Source organism: Brassica napus, chromosome C7 (assembly GCF_020379485.1).
Source record: "Brassica napus cultivar Da-Ae chromosome C7, Da-Ae, whole genome shotgun sequence".
Classification (NCBI taxonomy): Eukaryota; Viridiplantae; Streptophyta; class Magnoliopsida; order Brassicales; family Brassicaceae; genus Brassica; species Brassica napus.
This window is the reverse complement of record NC_063450.1, coordinates 20771057-20785146: the sequence shown is the minus strand read 5'-3', so window position 1 is coordinate 20785146 and position 14090 is coordinate 20771057. Positions and strand designations below refer to the sequence as shown.

At 41.7% G+C, this 14090-nt stretch overlaps 1 protein-coding gene across 1 annotated transcript; it reads left to right on the top strand.

Moving 5' to 3' along the window:
• The first annotated feature begins 4021 nt into the window (after positions 1–4021).
• Positions 4022–4897, top strand: LOC125590479. Its single transcript, XM_048764058.1, has one exon. The coding sequence runs from the start codon at positions 4022–4024 to the stop codon at positions 4895–4897; it is 876 nt and encodes a 291-aa protein (XP_048620015.1).
• Positions 4898–14090: the final 9193 nt, after the last annotated feature.

Sequence of the window (14090 nt, the reverse complement as noted above, 5' to 3'; positions counted from 1 at the left end):
ATTTAAGGTTAATTCAATCAATTTAATTAGGCTGGTTTAGTATTTAAAGTCAGTGGAAGAGGATAGTAATTATTTAGGAAAAATTAGGGTTAAATACAATATGTACTTCAGTTTTAATAGTTTAGATTATTAAACTGAACCGAAATTTGTCAAAAATTAGGAAGTAATCTTATGATGAATTTTAATCATACATGCTTTCGATTTATTCTTAAGTGATAAATATTAGAGGAGGATCTACTAAAATCACACAATATCTTGTCATTCTGTAACTCGACTTTCCTCAGATGATTTTAGGTTGCAGAGATCCTATTGGTAACGGTGCTGTACTAAACCAGAATCTTTGAAACAACCAAAGGTTGTTCATTAGTCCATCTTTGCTCTGGTTTCTTGTGATGATGTTAGCCTTATAGTGTGTTTATCGATATGGATACAATCTATGAGATAGTAGCGAGTTTGAAGTCGCAAATACTAGAAATGGGTTATGTTTGTGACAGTAGGATATACTCCCTATTTTTCTAAATAGTTCTATCACTTCTTACTTGTTTCTAAAAGATCAATGTTTTAGATTTTTTATGTATTTTTAATAATGATTTGTAGACTTCAAAAAATGTTTGTAAGATCATTTGGTGGAGTCACGTATGTTAAGGATTAAATGTGATATGACCATTAATTAATTAGTCTGTTTAAGTGGTCACTATTGTGAATAAAGTAAAGATTTGGGCATAAGTGTTATGAAATATTTATATGTGGATACCTTAAGTAATTTCTAGTTTAATGAAGGGCTGAACTAGAAATTAATTCTCTATATAAAGAGGGTTATGAACCCCAAGGCAACCCTAGCCGAAAATAACGAACTCTCTATATCCCATAGAGAATTAAAGTCACGTAGGGCTTGCTTCGGAAGATCCATTCCCTAACATCAGATCCTAAGAGCAATGGATACATCGGGTACACTTCCGCTTATGTTTATTCAATCAGAGAATCGTATGGTTAAAGGATTCATATTGATTGTGGGAACCGAAATTCGCACTGTCGATTTCCGTTTAAATAAGGAAAGTTAGGAAAACTCTAATTTCCCAGAGGTCCCGGATATCTGCTAAACAACACGCCAACCAATCAGAACATGAAAACAAAGACGAAAAGAAATAAGAAATCATAAAGAGAGCAAAATAGATCTTATTCCGAATTTGCGTATGAGCGTTTACAACAAGGTAGGAGCTTTGGCTACAAGAGCTGTCGGCGAGTTCCCTAGTTCTAATAACCTAAGACTGCAGAACCTAGTTGAGTCGCAGCTCGAAATAACAAAAACGGAAAGTTGCCTAATTGCTCTAAGTGCTAATTTTGCTCCGAAGAAGTTATCTCCTTGTGCCTCTCGCCTAGGAATCCTTATATACTCCCTCCAAGGTCGGTTTGAGCTTTCCTCTTCTACCTTTAAGCCGTCATAACTCGAAAATGGAGATATTCCATTTTTTCTCGATCTTCATGATTATCTGCGGAAACTTAACATTTATCTGCGGAAATTTGACATTTATCTTTTCTTGCGGACTAAGTATAAACCGCCATAGTATCTATGGGATTTTCCTTAAAAAATCGTAAGTGGGTTTCTAATAACGTTTTAGACCTATTTGGGCCATTTTTCAAATCGATACGTTTATTACGATTTTTATCGATAAAAAAAACTTTCCGCGATTTTTATCGTAAAGTTTAAGTGATAACTCCAATCGATGGGAGTGAGAAATGATATGGCTGTGGTACATGGTAGCTGGCATTGAGGAACATACGAGAATGCACAGATTTGGGTCGTACCCATTGATCGATGTCCAAGACAATGCAGTCGCTACGTAGCGACCGGGTCCGCGATGGATGGGTCGCTAAGTAGCAACCAAACGAACGGCTTGGTCGATCGTTACGTAGCGACCGACTCGTTTGCTTGGTTGGTCTAGCGACCGACCGGATGGCTTGGTCGGTCGTTACGTAGCGAACGACTCGTTTGCGGATCGGTCGCTACGTAGCGACCGACGGATGGCTTGGTCGGTCGCTACGTAGCGACCGACGGATGGCTTGGTCGGTCGCTACGTAGCGACCGACTCATTTGCGGATCAGTCGCTACGTAGCGACCGGCTCGTTCGTGGGTCGGTCGCTACGTGGCGACCTTGTTTGGATCCTTTTCCGATGTTCCATGCACGTGTTCTTGGGCTTCGAGTGTTTAGTTTCGATGAATGAACCAAGATTAGTGCAATATTTCACCGCAAGACTCTTCGTAAAAGTAATATTTATAAAGAATACCTTCGTAAAAACGTTCATGATATTTTTCTACGGATATTTGGATGTTAACTTCGTTGTGTCCGTTTTTGACCCCAACAGTTAGCCCCCCAGCCCGTTAGAATCATGGATTACGATGAGATTCTAGCGTGCGGTTTGGTAAGTTAGGCAAGATAGGAGTATTGGACGGAGTTTACATCCAAGAATCCACAGACAAATAGTAACTTTTAATGCCTATAAGAAGGAGGGTAACTTTCCTCATATTTTCACTTACTTATTTTCATAAGAAACTTCTTGGGAGAAAATTTTCCTTTCCCTTTCCTTCTCTTTTTTCTTTAAGTTTGAAAGATGTCTAGCAGAAAAAAGGTTTCGAAAAGAGGTACCTCCCGCGGTTCCTCGTCCGAAGAGGTTCGTGATGATATCCTCGTCCCGAAGGCTGAGTTTGCGCCCTACTCCATAGATCCTGCCGATGGTGAGGCGTACTGGATAGCGAGATATGGTTCAATTATTCCCCCTAGCGAAAAGTCATTTCCTGTCATGAAACAGCGTTCGGTCGAAACAGGCGCGCCGAGCAGAAGCACTGGCGAATTTCATAAGACCGTTCGAGCGTTCTGTCAGATTTCAGACACGGTAGAGTTTCGAATTCCTTGTCGAGGAGAAAGTGCTGACAATCCCCTGGTGTTGGAGAAAAATACCCCGGTATCATTTCCTCCAGCCTCCCGGCAGGACTCAGACCATCAGGTCCCCGATAAGGAAACGCTCCGGATCCCCCGCTAGAAGGAACCCCGAGCTCGGTCCCTGGAACAGAGCTCCCTTCCAAGAAATGGAAAACTTCCAACAAGGAAAACCTTCCATATTTCCGAATATGGAAGAGTTTACCTAATGAAACCGACTCTTAGACGACTATATAAAAGCTACTAAAACCCTAAAGCAGGGGATCGACTTCTCCAAGGCTTAGAGACAAGAATTAGACGGCTAGAACTAGGGTTTATTCAAAGATCATTGTAACCTCTCTTGTTCTTGTTTGTCTGATCAATAATACGTCTCTTCAAGCCCATATTTTCATTATTCTCTCAAATCCTTACGAAATACATACAAACTCATTCGGTTTACCGGCTTGTCCATCGTTCCGTAGTACTCACAAAGAGCCTACACAAAAATCCCCTAACAATTTGGCGCTAGAAGGAGGGGGGTAATCTAACTACGTGACAATGACGGTGGGTGAGCACGACGGCGAACCACCTGAAGCTACTCAAACAACAGCTGAGCTTCAAAGGCAAATAGACAGCCTGCGAGGCCAAATAAGCGACATACACCGAACTCAAAGAACTACCAGAGAAGATTCCAAACTCTCTTCAGAAGTCCAGAGCCTGAAGGAAAAACTTGACGAACACTCCAAACAGTTGGAGCTAAGCGCCAAGAAGCTCAGCCAGCTACAGTCAGAGAACACTGCCCTCCGGGACCATAATCAAACCCTCAACGTGTCAGGTAACAAGAAGCGTCGCTTCAACACCCGGGTTCGACCTATGGGAAATCTCAACACGCCCAGCACCGGAGAAGGTACCACCGACACACCTTCTGCATCTGGGGTGCTGGGGCAACACGGGAAAGGACCGAGAATCCTCAAATCTATGATCTGGAGGAGAGTGATTCCGAGCCAGAACCTGAGAAGGAAGAAGCCGAGAAAGTAGCAACCGAATCCTCCATAACCGCCTACCTAGAGCAGATTTTCTCTAAGAGATTCGATGCCATGCAATCCATGGTAGAACGCCTACCAGGAGTAGCTCCCCCAATCCGAAGGAGAAACCCTGATTCCTACGCGGATACCCATTTTGCGGAAGAGATTGCCTCGGTTGAGATGCCTAGAAAGTTCTCCTTCCCCAGCATCAAGATGTATAACGGTACTGGCGACCCCGACGATGACATCGCACAGTACAAGCAAAGGATGTTGGCGGTTGCACTCCCTAAGGAATCCCACGAGGCCACGATGTGCAAAGGGTTCGGTTTCACTCTGATCAGACCCGCCTTGCAATGGTACATCAATCTCCCTACCAGGTTCATATCTTCCTTCGCAGGCCTGAGCGACAAATTCGTGGAGCAATTCACAAGCAGTAGGAGCCTGGAGAAGACTTCAGATGGTCTCTACGAGATCCTCCAGCATCGAGTGGAACCCCTGCGAGACTACATAGCCCTCTTCAACCAGGAAAAAGTGGCGGTCCCCGAATGCAGCATCCCTACTGCGATCTCTGCCTTCAAGAGAGGTCTACTTCCAGATGGGGAGCTATACAAAGAGCGGACCATGTATCCTTGCAAGACCATGGAAGATGTGTTGTCCCGAGCCTGGGCGCAAGTGAAGTGGGAGGAAGATGTTGCTAGCCGTGCCAAGGCTCAGCAAAAGCAGGACCAAAGGTCAGCCCGATCAGATCGAGGATACCGAGATGAAAGATCCTCCCAAAGGGGATCCAAGGACTCTGGTAGTAGAAACATGGGCATGTTCCAGTACCGGCCGCAAGAGAAGGAAGAAGGGATGTCGGTATCTACCAGGCCCGATATCTTCCATCTCTCAATATCAACACCAGATCTAGTCAACGCACTGAGACAGATGGGCCAACAGGTGCATGGCCTCCAAAGATGAAGCACCTGACTCGTTCTGGACTCCAGGACTTGGTACGACTTCCATCGCGATCATGGCCAAAAAACCGAAGACTGTATCACCCTGAGGATCGAGGTCAACGATTACTCCAAAAGGGGCATCTCCGAGAATTCCTCTCAGAGAAAGCCAGGCCCCCTCAGCAAAGAGACATCAGGGAAATCCAAAGGAGCTGCACCAGCCTCACCACCTCGCCAAGATCGGTTGATCCATGTCTTATCTGGAGGCTCAGAAGTAAGCAGAGTGAGCCACGCAGCCGCAAAGAAAAGCACCGCGGTCCCTAGACCCAAGAAAGAGTCAAACCCTGAAGAAGAAGGAGGACCCCTCCAGCAAGGACGCTCGTCCCAAAAGCAAGTCAAAACCTGCGGATCACCTAGCAACAAGAGGTAAAACATGGCCTAACCTTCGGGGTACCTCGCAAGCTGATATCTTGTACGGTGTCCCGGACCATGATTTCTATTAATTATTTTATCAATTATTTAAGGATTATGTTTTCCTACTCCTATTATGTACGCTGAAACGTCTCCGGACAAAGCTTATATAATAAAATAGTTCCGACTATAAAAGAGTAGTAGGAATGTCATAATACTTAACGGGAAAACGAGCTGGATCAGGTCCAACAGACCTTCGATTCTGGCCAACCCTTAATGACAAGTGGTACGACCACGCAAAAACAAAACGGGTATGAGACATAAGGTACGACCACGCAAAAATAAAACGGGTATGAGACATAAGGTAGGAATGGGTCTGCGCAAGCCCGAGTATGCCGTCAATACTACCTAAAACCCATGTATAGCCTCAGGCATATCGGAGTCCCAAACAAAAATACCAAAAATGTGAAAGTACCTGTATTAAAATGCTACGTGCTAGAATAATACAGGGGACACGAGGTATAATTTCCCTTGAGCAAGTGAAAAAGTCCGGGAGCACCTTATAATATCCTGCTTCTCCATACGTGGAAAGCAGCAAAGCCTGGCACTTGGGTTTTCACCCACACCAGCACCCTCTAAAGCCTGATAGTGGCTTTCTGCAGAAAGCAACATGCAGCACGGGAACTCGATAGTGACCAGCTTTCGAGCGGTAGAATGCGATACCCTAACAGGTACCGAGAGTGGCCTCACCTAGGATGGCAGAATGCGGTCCTTTTAAAACCTTAATTTCGGGTTCTGAGAAAAAACTCCAGGCTTAGACAGGCCTCAGGCCCAAGAACCTATTGGTTCCCTAAAAAGACTTCAGGGTCCAAAGACCATGTGTACAACTTAAGACCTCAGGGTCCAGAACCCACAGGTTCCCTAAGAAGTGACCCCCGGGTCCCAAGATTATTAAAATTCTCCAATCGACCCCAGGGTCCCAAGAGAGAGATCCAGTCATACGAGACCCACGAGGTCTGATCATTGCAAGGTCCAAGGTTCCAAGGAACCTTTAGCATCCAGGATCCACGAGTCCTTCGACGATCATCCAAAGCCCAGACGGCTCAAGTCCTGTAAGAGACTATCAAGCGATCAACACTTGGGTCACCAATCCTCCGATTACGACTCATGAGTCAAGTTTCAAGACCCCGAGGTCATCCTGCAAAATGCTTTCTTACGAAAGAAGAGACAGCTACAGAAGCAATACGAATATCATCTACGAAAGCCAAATATCTCAAAGAAGAAAAGCGAACAAAACCAGAGAAACTTATTTCATAAGGCCGCAACAGGGATATTGTTCAAGCAAAAGCAGAGCAGGCCGAGAAAGGCCGTTATTACAAAAAAAGGAAGAACATGAGTTCAAGAGGAAAACCCCCAGGCCTCAAATCTAAGTCAATCTCAGAAATAGGGGGAACAGCAGGCTCGTCCTCGAACGTAGGAACCGGAGCAGCTTTGTTCTTGGCTTCCTCCAAGGCTACTGTTTTATATTGTTCCAAAGCCTTGGCCAGGTCCCATTGGTTATTCTTCTTCTGTAGCCATCAATTCCCACCGAGCGGTGACTCTTGCCCCGTTTACGGCCATCACCATTTCAAGCCTCAGAGTTTCTATGGCCTCTTCCAACCCCTGGTTCTTCTTGCCAATACTCAACGCATCCGTCGAGGATATTTCGGCTGTCCTCTCCACATCCTTTAGCTTGTCTTTGAGATCATGGATCTCCATCTCACGGGCTACACGCTGAGCCTTCACCTCTGAAACATGACACTTCAAATCATCTAGTTCTTCTTGGCTAACCAACGAGCCCTCAATAAACAGCCGCTCTCCAAGATGAAACAGCTGGGAGATAGTCTGCACAGAAAACCACAGTCTCCCATCAGAAACCGGAATAGAAAGAAATCAAAAGTACAACAACGTACCCGAAGAAGTCCCCCTCGGAGGATCTGAACAACCTCCAATGGCTCTCCCGAAGGATGAATGGTGCCATCTTGAGGAAACACCTGGAGGTTCAAGTTAGACAAATCCGTGGCGAGACTTCCCGTGGAATGCGCAACCTCGGCTGACTGCTGCAAAGATCGGGCCGCCATACCTCCACCCCTAGATTTCTTGGTCTGAACCAGGGCGGAAGGTTCAATCTTCACTGTCGCCGCTCGACGACTACCAGTAATCACCAAGTCGTCTCCGGACACTGTCCTGCTCGTGGAGCCCTTCTTTGAAGACATCACCTTGGCCGCTTCTTGATAGGCTGCGAAAGGATCGTTGCTAGTATTCCTAGACATGTTCCCTGCATAAAGAATCATCAGGAATCCAAACAAAGGAACATTCAAAGTGCATCAGTCGAAAGACGCTTACCCCAGAGGCTGCTACGGTGTAACGCACTGTCACTAAGTAAGAAAGGTACTTGACGACGATCAAGGGGAAGCTGGCGTGCTCGAAAACCGGTATCCTCTCCCTCCGGAAGAGCAGGGTGCGTTCCAGCTGCAAAAACAATAAGAGGGTTAGAAGTTCAAAAAACCAGTATAACCATGCGTATCCCCTAGAAGCATCATGAAAACATATCGGTCCTGCCACTTTTTACTAAAAGCAGATCCTTTACGATCACCCCTTGGAAGCTCCTCCACAATAGGCAATCAGCTACGAGGATGAAGTTGAAGCCGACCTTCGTTTCATTTCAGAGGGGCCAAGTGATAAGAGAATAGAACCTCATTGATCCCAAAGGATAAGCTCTCTAGGTCACCCAGGTTATGAATAGCCACGAGTAATCTCCAAGACGGAGGATTCAGCTGGGAAGGAGAGATCTCGAAAAAATCGCATAAACTCGCTATAAGCGCTGGGATCACTCCTCTAAAGCTGATATCGAAGAAAGCGTCATAAATGGCTATCTGCCCTGGGATGAAGCTAGATGCCCGTTCCTCCGGTGCCGGTATTCGAAGAATAATGGATACCATGTCGTCTTCCCTCACAGAAGACGCATGACCTATCGGCGGAGGAGACGCATACGCATATGGACGGGGAGCTGCTAAGTCATACTTGATCCCGTGCCCGGATCAGGAGAGCTGTCGGATCGAGAAACTGGAGAATCTACCCTTCTCTCCGAACCAGCCCTTTCGATCATCGAAGGTGTCGAAGAGGCAGATCGTTTGGACATGGTCAATCGGTTCCTAATCGATAGATGGCGACCACAGTAAAATGGACAACTATGGGCCTAGGAAATCACGATGGCTAAGCTAGAAAGGCGTAAGCAAAGAAGGAAGAGAAAAAGTACCTGAGTTGAAGATATGGGAAAGCAAGGAGCGTAGCAAAAGGGAAGAGAAGGCAGAGGAATATATACAGGAAAGCCGTTGAAAGTCTTCCCGAGGAAGTCGTACGTCTCAACAGATCTCGGACCGCAAAATTTGAAATTCAAAATTATTTCCTTTACGCAAAGGGAAGAAAATATCAGTCGAATCTCTGATATTAAGGAAGGAATCTTCCAAAAACAGGAAATGTCCCTGGATCTCTCCGTCTCTCCAGCCCGCGCGTGGTTTAAAACTTCAAATCTCCGACCTCATCATCTCCAGAAGATAAGAGAAACTACTACTAGACTCCGGTCAAACACGAAGGAACCGATCCTCACCTGGGTTCAGAATAAGTTCCGGCTTGAGTGGAACCCAGGCTAGCAACCAATGGAACGGGGTCCTACCTAAGGGGAGCCTGCTGAGAATGAGCAAACCCGGTTGACTTGAGTGCACAGGTTATTCCCCGACTTCGATGACGAAATCGAGAAATAAGGGGCAAACTGTTGGGAAAATACCCTGGTATCATTTCCTCCAGCCTCCCGGCAGGACCTAGACCCTCGGGTCCCCGATAAGGGAACGCTCCGGGTCCCCGCTAGAAGGAACCCCGAGCTCGGTCCCAGGAACCGAGCTCCCTTCCAAGAAATGGAAAACTTCCGACAAGGAAAACCTTCCATATTTCAGAATATGGAAGAGTTTAACCTAATGAAACCGACTCTTAGACGACTATGTAAGAGCTACTAAAACCCTAAAGCAGGGGATCGACTTCTCCAAGGCTTAGACACTAGAATTAGTAGGGTTTATTCAAAGATCATTGTAACCTCTCTTGTTCTTGTTTGTCTGATCAATAATACGTCTCTTCAAGCCCATATTTTCATTATTCTCTCAAATCCTTACGAAATACATACAAACTCATTCGGTTTACCAGCTTGTCCATCGTTCCGTAGTACTCACAAAGATCCTACACAAAATCCCCTAACACCCGGAGGGTTATTTACTTGCTACAATTCATTCTTGGTGCGCTGCCGTATGTGGTTTCCGATTCCTGAAATCATAGTCCGTGTGTTGGACCGTTTAGAAGTACCGATAAGCCAGCTGAACCCCACCAGCTTTCAGCATCTCATCGGTGTTGTGATCCTGAGCCACGAGCATGGTCTCTCCCTTACCGCTGACCACTTTGAAGCGATCTTTAGGCTGCAAATTGTCTCGAAGCCCGCACCTCTACCAGTTGGTTCCTCGGACATATATGACGGTGATTAAGGGGCTTATTTCCAACTTTAACTCGTGGTTGAAGTTCTTCTTCTTCGTCCGTATAAATGCTGCATCTTTCGAAGAGAATTGCAACCCATTGTTCCGGAGCAAGCCGAATGACAGTCCCTTCATTAACCCGCTTCCCCCATTTCCCGAAGACGTGATCGAAGTGAGGGATCTCCTCAGGAATGGTCCTTTTTCTGGACCTTCTTTACGCCGAGGAGAGTCCGCATAACATTGAGACTCGTGCATCCCGATCTTGGAGTGGGTGCAGAAGAGAATAGTGATTCTTACTCCTTGCGATGTTCCCGCGGAGGAAAAGGACGCGAGATCTTCTAAGCGTAAAGGCATTGATCTTGGTGATATAGAGTTTTCCGTAGATGACTCTATTCTCCCAGGATGGGACCCAGACCTTGCTTATGGTGACGGTAGCGGTTCGATCGAGGTACCTATTCCAGATTTTGACGATTTCTTCGCTGGTTTGCCCTCGAGTTTCGATCCTCCTTCGTCCATAATCAACGGGGTTAGTTTCTTTTTCCTTTAGGAACTTCGCGGATAGAATCATGCGCCCCTATTTTTTTTTAAACACGTTAGTTGTTTTTTGCAGGGTCTGAACATGCTTGGTTCAGCCCTTGAGATAAGCCACAGGGAGGCCATGTTTTATCGTTTCAAGGCAGAGAAAGCGGAAAAATACCTTGCGCGTGTTCAAAACGAAATTTTAGAGCGAGATTCGAAACTTGCCAAGGATCATGCCAAGGCCGTTCGTCAAGCGGAAAGGAGAGGTAGGAGAGAGATCACCGAGATGATGAAAAACCGTGCTTCTCAGTTCAAAGCCAAGTATGGAAACCTTAAGGAGGCTTATTCCTCGGTGGGCGCGTGGTTCAATTTGTACCCTTTGGAAGACGCAGGCGGACGACTCTGTTTTCGAGGATGAGATGGAACTCATGAAAGGTGGCATGAATGATCATGCCTATGCCGAGGCGCTTATTTCCCCCGATGGGAGGATTCAGGGATTCTGGGACCCCATCCCGGTTTTTCCCGATACGGAGGAGGTCGCGACCGAGGTTGCTGGTTATGATGAGGAAGTGGATTGTCCCGCGGATGCATTTGAAGCTTCCATGTCCGGGGGTTTTAACTTTGATCTGTGAAAATCAAAGTTAGCATTTGACGGAGGAGGTTTCCCCCTATCTTGTGTTTATGGCCGAGTGTGGCCTTTATTATTTGTATCTGGCCGAGTGTGGCCTTTATGTTGAGACTTTGTGTGGGCATGTTGGTCGCTTTGTTTAAATCGGGACTGGCCGTTGGTGGCTTCGAATCCCTACCGCTTTGCGGTTTTATATATGATGAATATTTATCGAACTACTTTGTTCTGAATATGTCTGAAATAAATATGAGTTGTCGTCTCATATTTAGTTTTAGCGAGACGTTCAATCTGTTGGTTTGCTCGAGATGTGAATTTCGTAAAATTACTTATTTATTTTTACGAAGTTTCGTGAAAGTTAAGATATAGACGAAGAGACATGTTTTTTAAGATCTCGTATCACTTTTTAGATCATGTCTTGAGATGTTAGAGACCAGTGTGCTGGGTTTAGGGCAAGATCTAGGTTTACTTTCGGTTTTAAGGTTTATGCGGTGACTAGCCGGCTATCGATTTTCATGTTGCGATTTCAACCTGATTTATACCGATTTAAAGTCCGCGATAGGTTCTCGGCTTATACGATTTGTTTGGTGTGAATCGAGCATCTCTCCAGAGACAATTTTTAAGCCAACTGGAAGTATTTAACCAAATTTAGGATTTTTGTGGAACAAGTAAAAAATCTAAAACGTCTTACTTTCGGGAACGGAGGGAGTAAAAGACAAGCATTGTAATAAATGCATTCACACTATAATTGACACGTAGCAGCCTCACAATGATTTGACAATAAATATGTTAACGCGTTCACACTATATTCATAAATGTGTTCACATTATGTACTTTGCGTTTTTTTTAATATAAAACTCACATACATGGTTTCAATAAAACTCTGGATTTTTCGGTTCGAATAAAAATAGATAACGAATCAAAGTCAAACTATATATTATATTATTTTTTTATTGTTTACGGATAAAGTTGAGCAAATATTCATAAATTTCGATTCGATTCGTTATCTGTTTTGATTTGAACAAAAAAATCTGGATATCCGTAACTCTACGAAACAAATCAAATACTAAAATACAATATCCAAAAAAGAAGCAAATCACAAATACCAATATTTTTAGGAACATATATTTAATTCGATATGTTATATGCATATATATATACATATATGTAAAGAAATATAGATATATGTTATATATATTATACTTTATATCAGTTTTACAATATTTTTATGAATTAAATTTATTTTTATCGGTACTAGAATTTAAAATTTTAAATAATGTTTTATTTTTGTAATAAAATGTTATTATTAAATTTTCAATTATTTTTAAATTTTATTTTATTTACGCATCAAATCGGATATTCTGTAAAATTCTAAAACATTTCGGATATCCGAGTCACCGAATATCTAGGTGGCTAAAGATCGAATCGACACAAATGCTTCCAAATACCTAGATATTCGATCTGTGTCCACCCCTATTTACGGATACAATTTTATTTTCTTTGTATGTAAAAAATGACTAATGTCAAGGCCTTTTTATTTTAAATTAATTTTAATTTTATCTTTCATGTATTATTTTGAAAAAAATGTCATTTAATATTATAACAATATCTTTATATATTTATCAACTATTTTATATATTTTTTACATACACATGCATGTGCAATTTGATGTGAGCACCTTGATGTGAGCACCTTGATGTGAGCACCTTGTAACTAAGTATTCACCACAACTGAAGTATCTAATTTTTTTTTAAAGTTGAAATATTTTTTCTTAGTGCTTCTTTCATTACAGACCAAATTGTATTGAAATACTAATTTTCTTTTCTTTTTCTTAAATTATTATCTGTTTAGAAACTATAATATGAAACTATTGGTTCGACTTGACAACTATTTAAAATTCATAACATCAAAATAAACAAATAATATTAATTTTTTGTTTTTACTAGAAAAATCAAAAAATCAAACATTTTAACCGAATAAACTAAAATGAATATTAATTTAAAATAATGGTTATATTTTAGAAGATTAAAACAAAAAAAAAATTTAAAACTGAACCAATATCCAGAATAAACAGATTTATTGTCTTTTTATTAAAAACGAAACTAATAATTACATTCCGTGCAATGCGTGGATTATTACCTAGTTAGTTAAATATTACATTGGCACCATTCTATACGATTTCAGAAATGGTATATTCTATTTTTAATCAAATATTCCATTATATTTTAGTGACCGTTGACTGTTTACATAGTGTCATAGACTGACATAAAGTATGTCATAGAAAAGGAAGAAAAAGAGGAAAAGAAAAGTAAACGAAGAAAAAATTAATGAATTTGACTCGTATAAAATTTTGTGTTCCTTAAGCAGTCCATGTAAAATTTATAGAAAAAAGAAGTGAACATTAGGAGGGTCACCATTTTATCCGGTAGTTTTGATTTGATTTATTATATTCGTTTAAATTTCATCCAAAAATTTGTATATCCATAAGTATTCGAAGCAAAACAAATATTAAAATTAATATCTAATAAAAACGAAACAAATAAAAAATACTAAAAATTAGAGTCAGATATTTGATCCGCTCCGATTTCTATACAAATAGATGTATATGTATTTAAATATAGAATTTTAAATGTATAATTTTTTATACTTATTATTTTAACATATAATTTATTAATACAATTAATTATTAAATTGAAAAAGATAAAAATACTTATAAAACTACAATTTATTCTAAAATTTTAAACTTTTAATTAATTTTAAAATTTTATGAAACATATAATTTCACTAATATTTATTTTTATTTTTTATTATGTGAACAATATTTTTTGAAAATAAACTTGTATAGTGTTTCCAAAATTTATTTTTTATTGAATAAAGTGAATGAAATATCCGTAAATATTAGTAAATATCTGTAAATTTTTCGGATATCCAAAAAAACCCAGATATTCTTAAACTATAAAGCAAATCTAAAATACTAAAAATCATAGAAATATTCGATACGTGCCCACCTCTATTGAACAAGAGGAAAAACAGGAAAAATATACAATTTTTGCATTCTTGAGTGTATGTGTATGTTTGGTCAAAAAAAAAAGGTTCATGTGTATGCA

What these genes read in the sequence shown, in the direction of transcription:
- LOC125590479 (XM_048764058.1), top strand. Translation starts at nt 4,022, where the DNA reads ATGGTAGAACGCCTACCAGGAGTAGCTCCCCCAATCCGAAGGAGAAAC.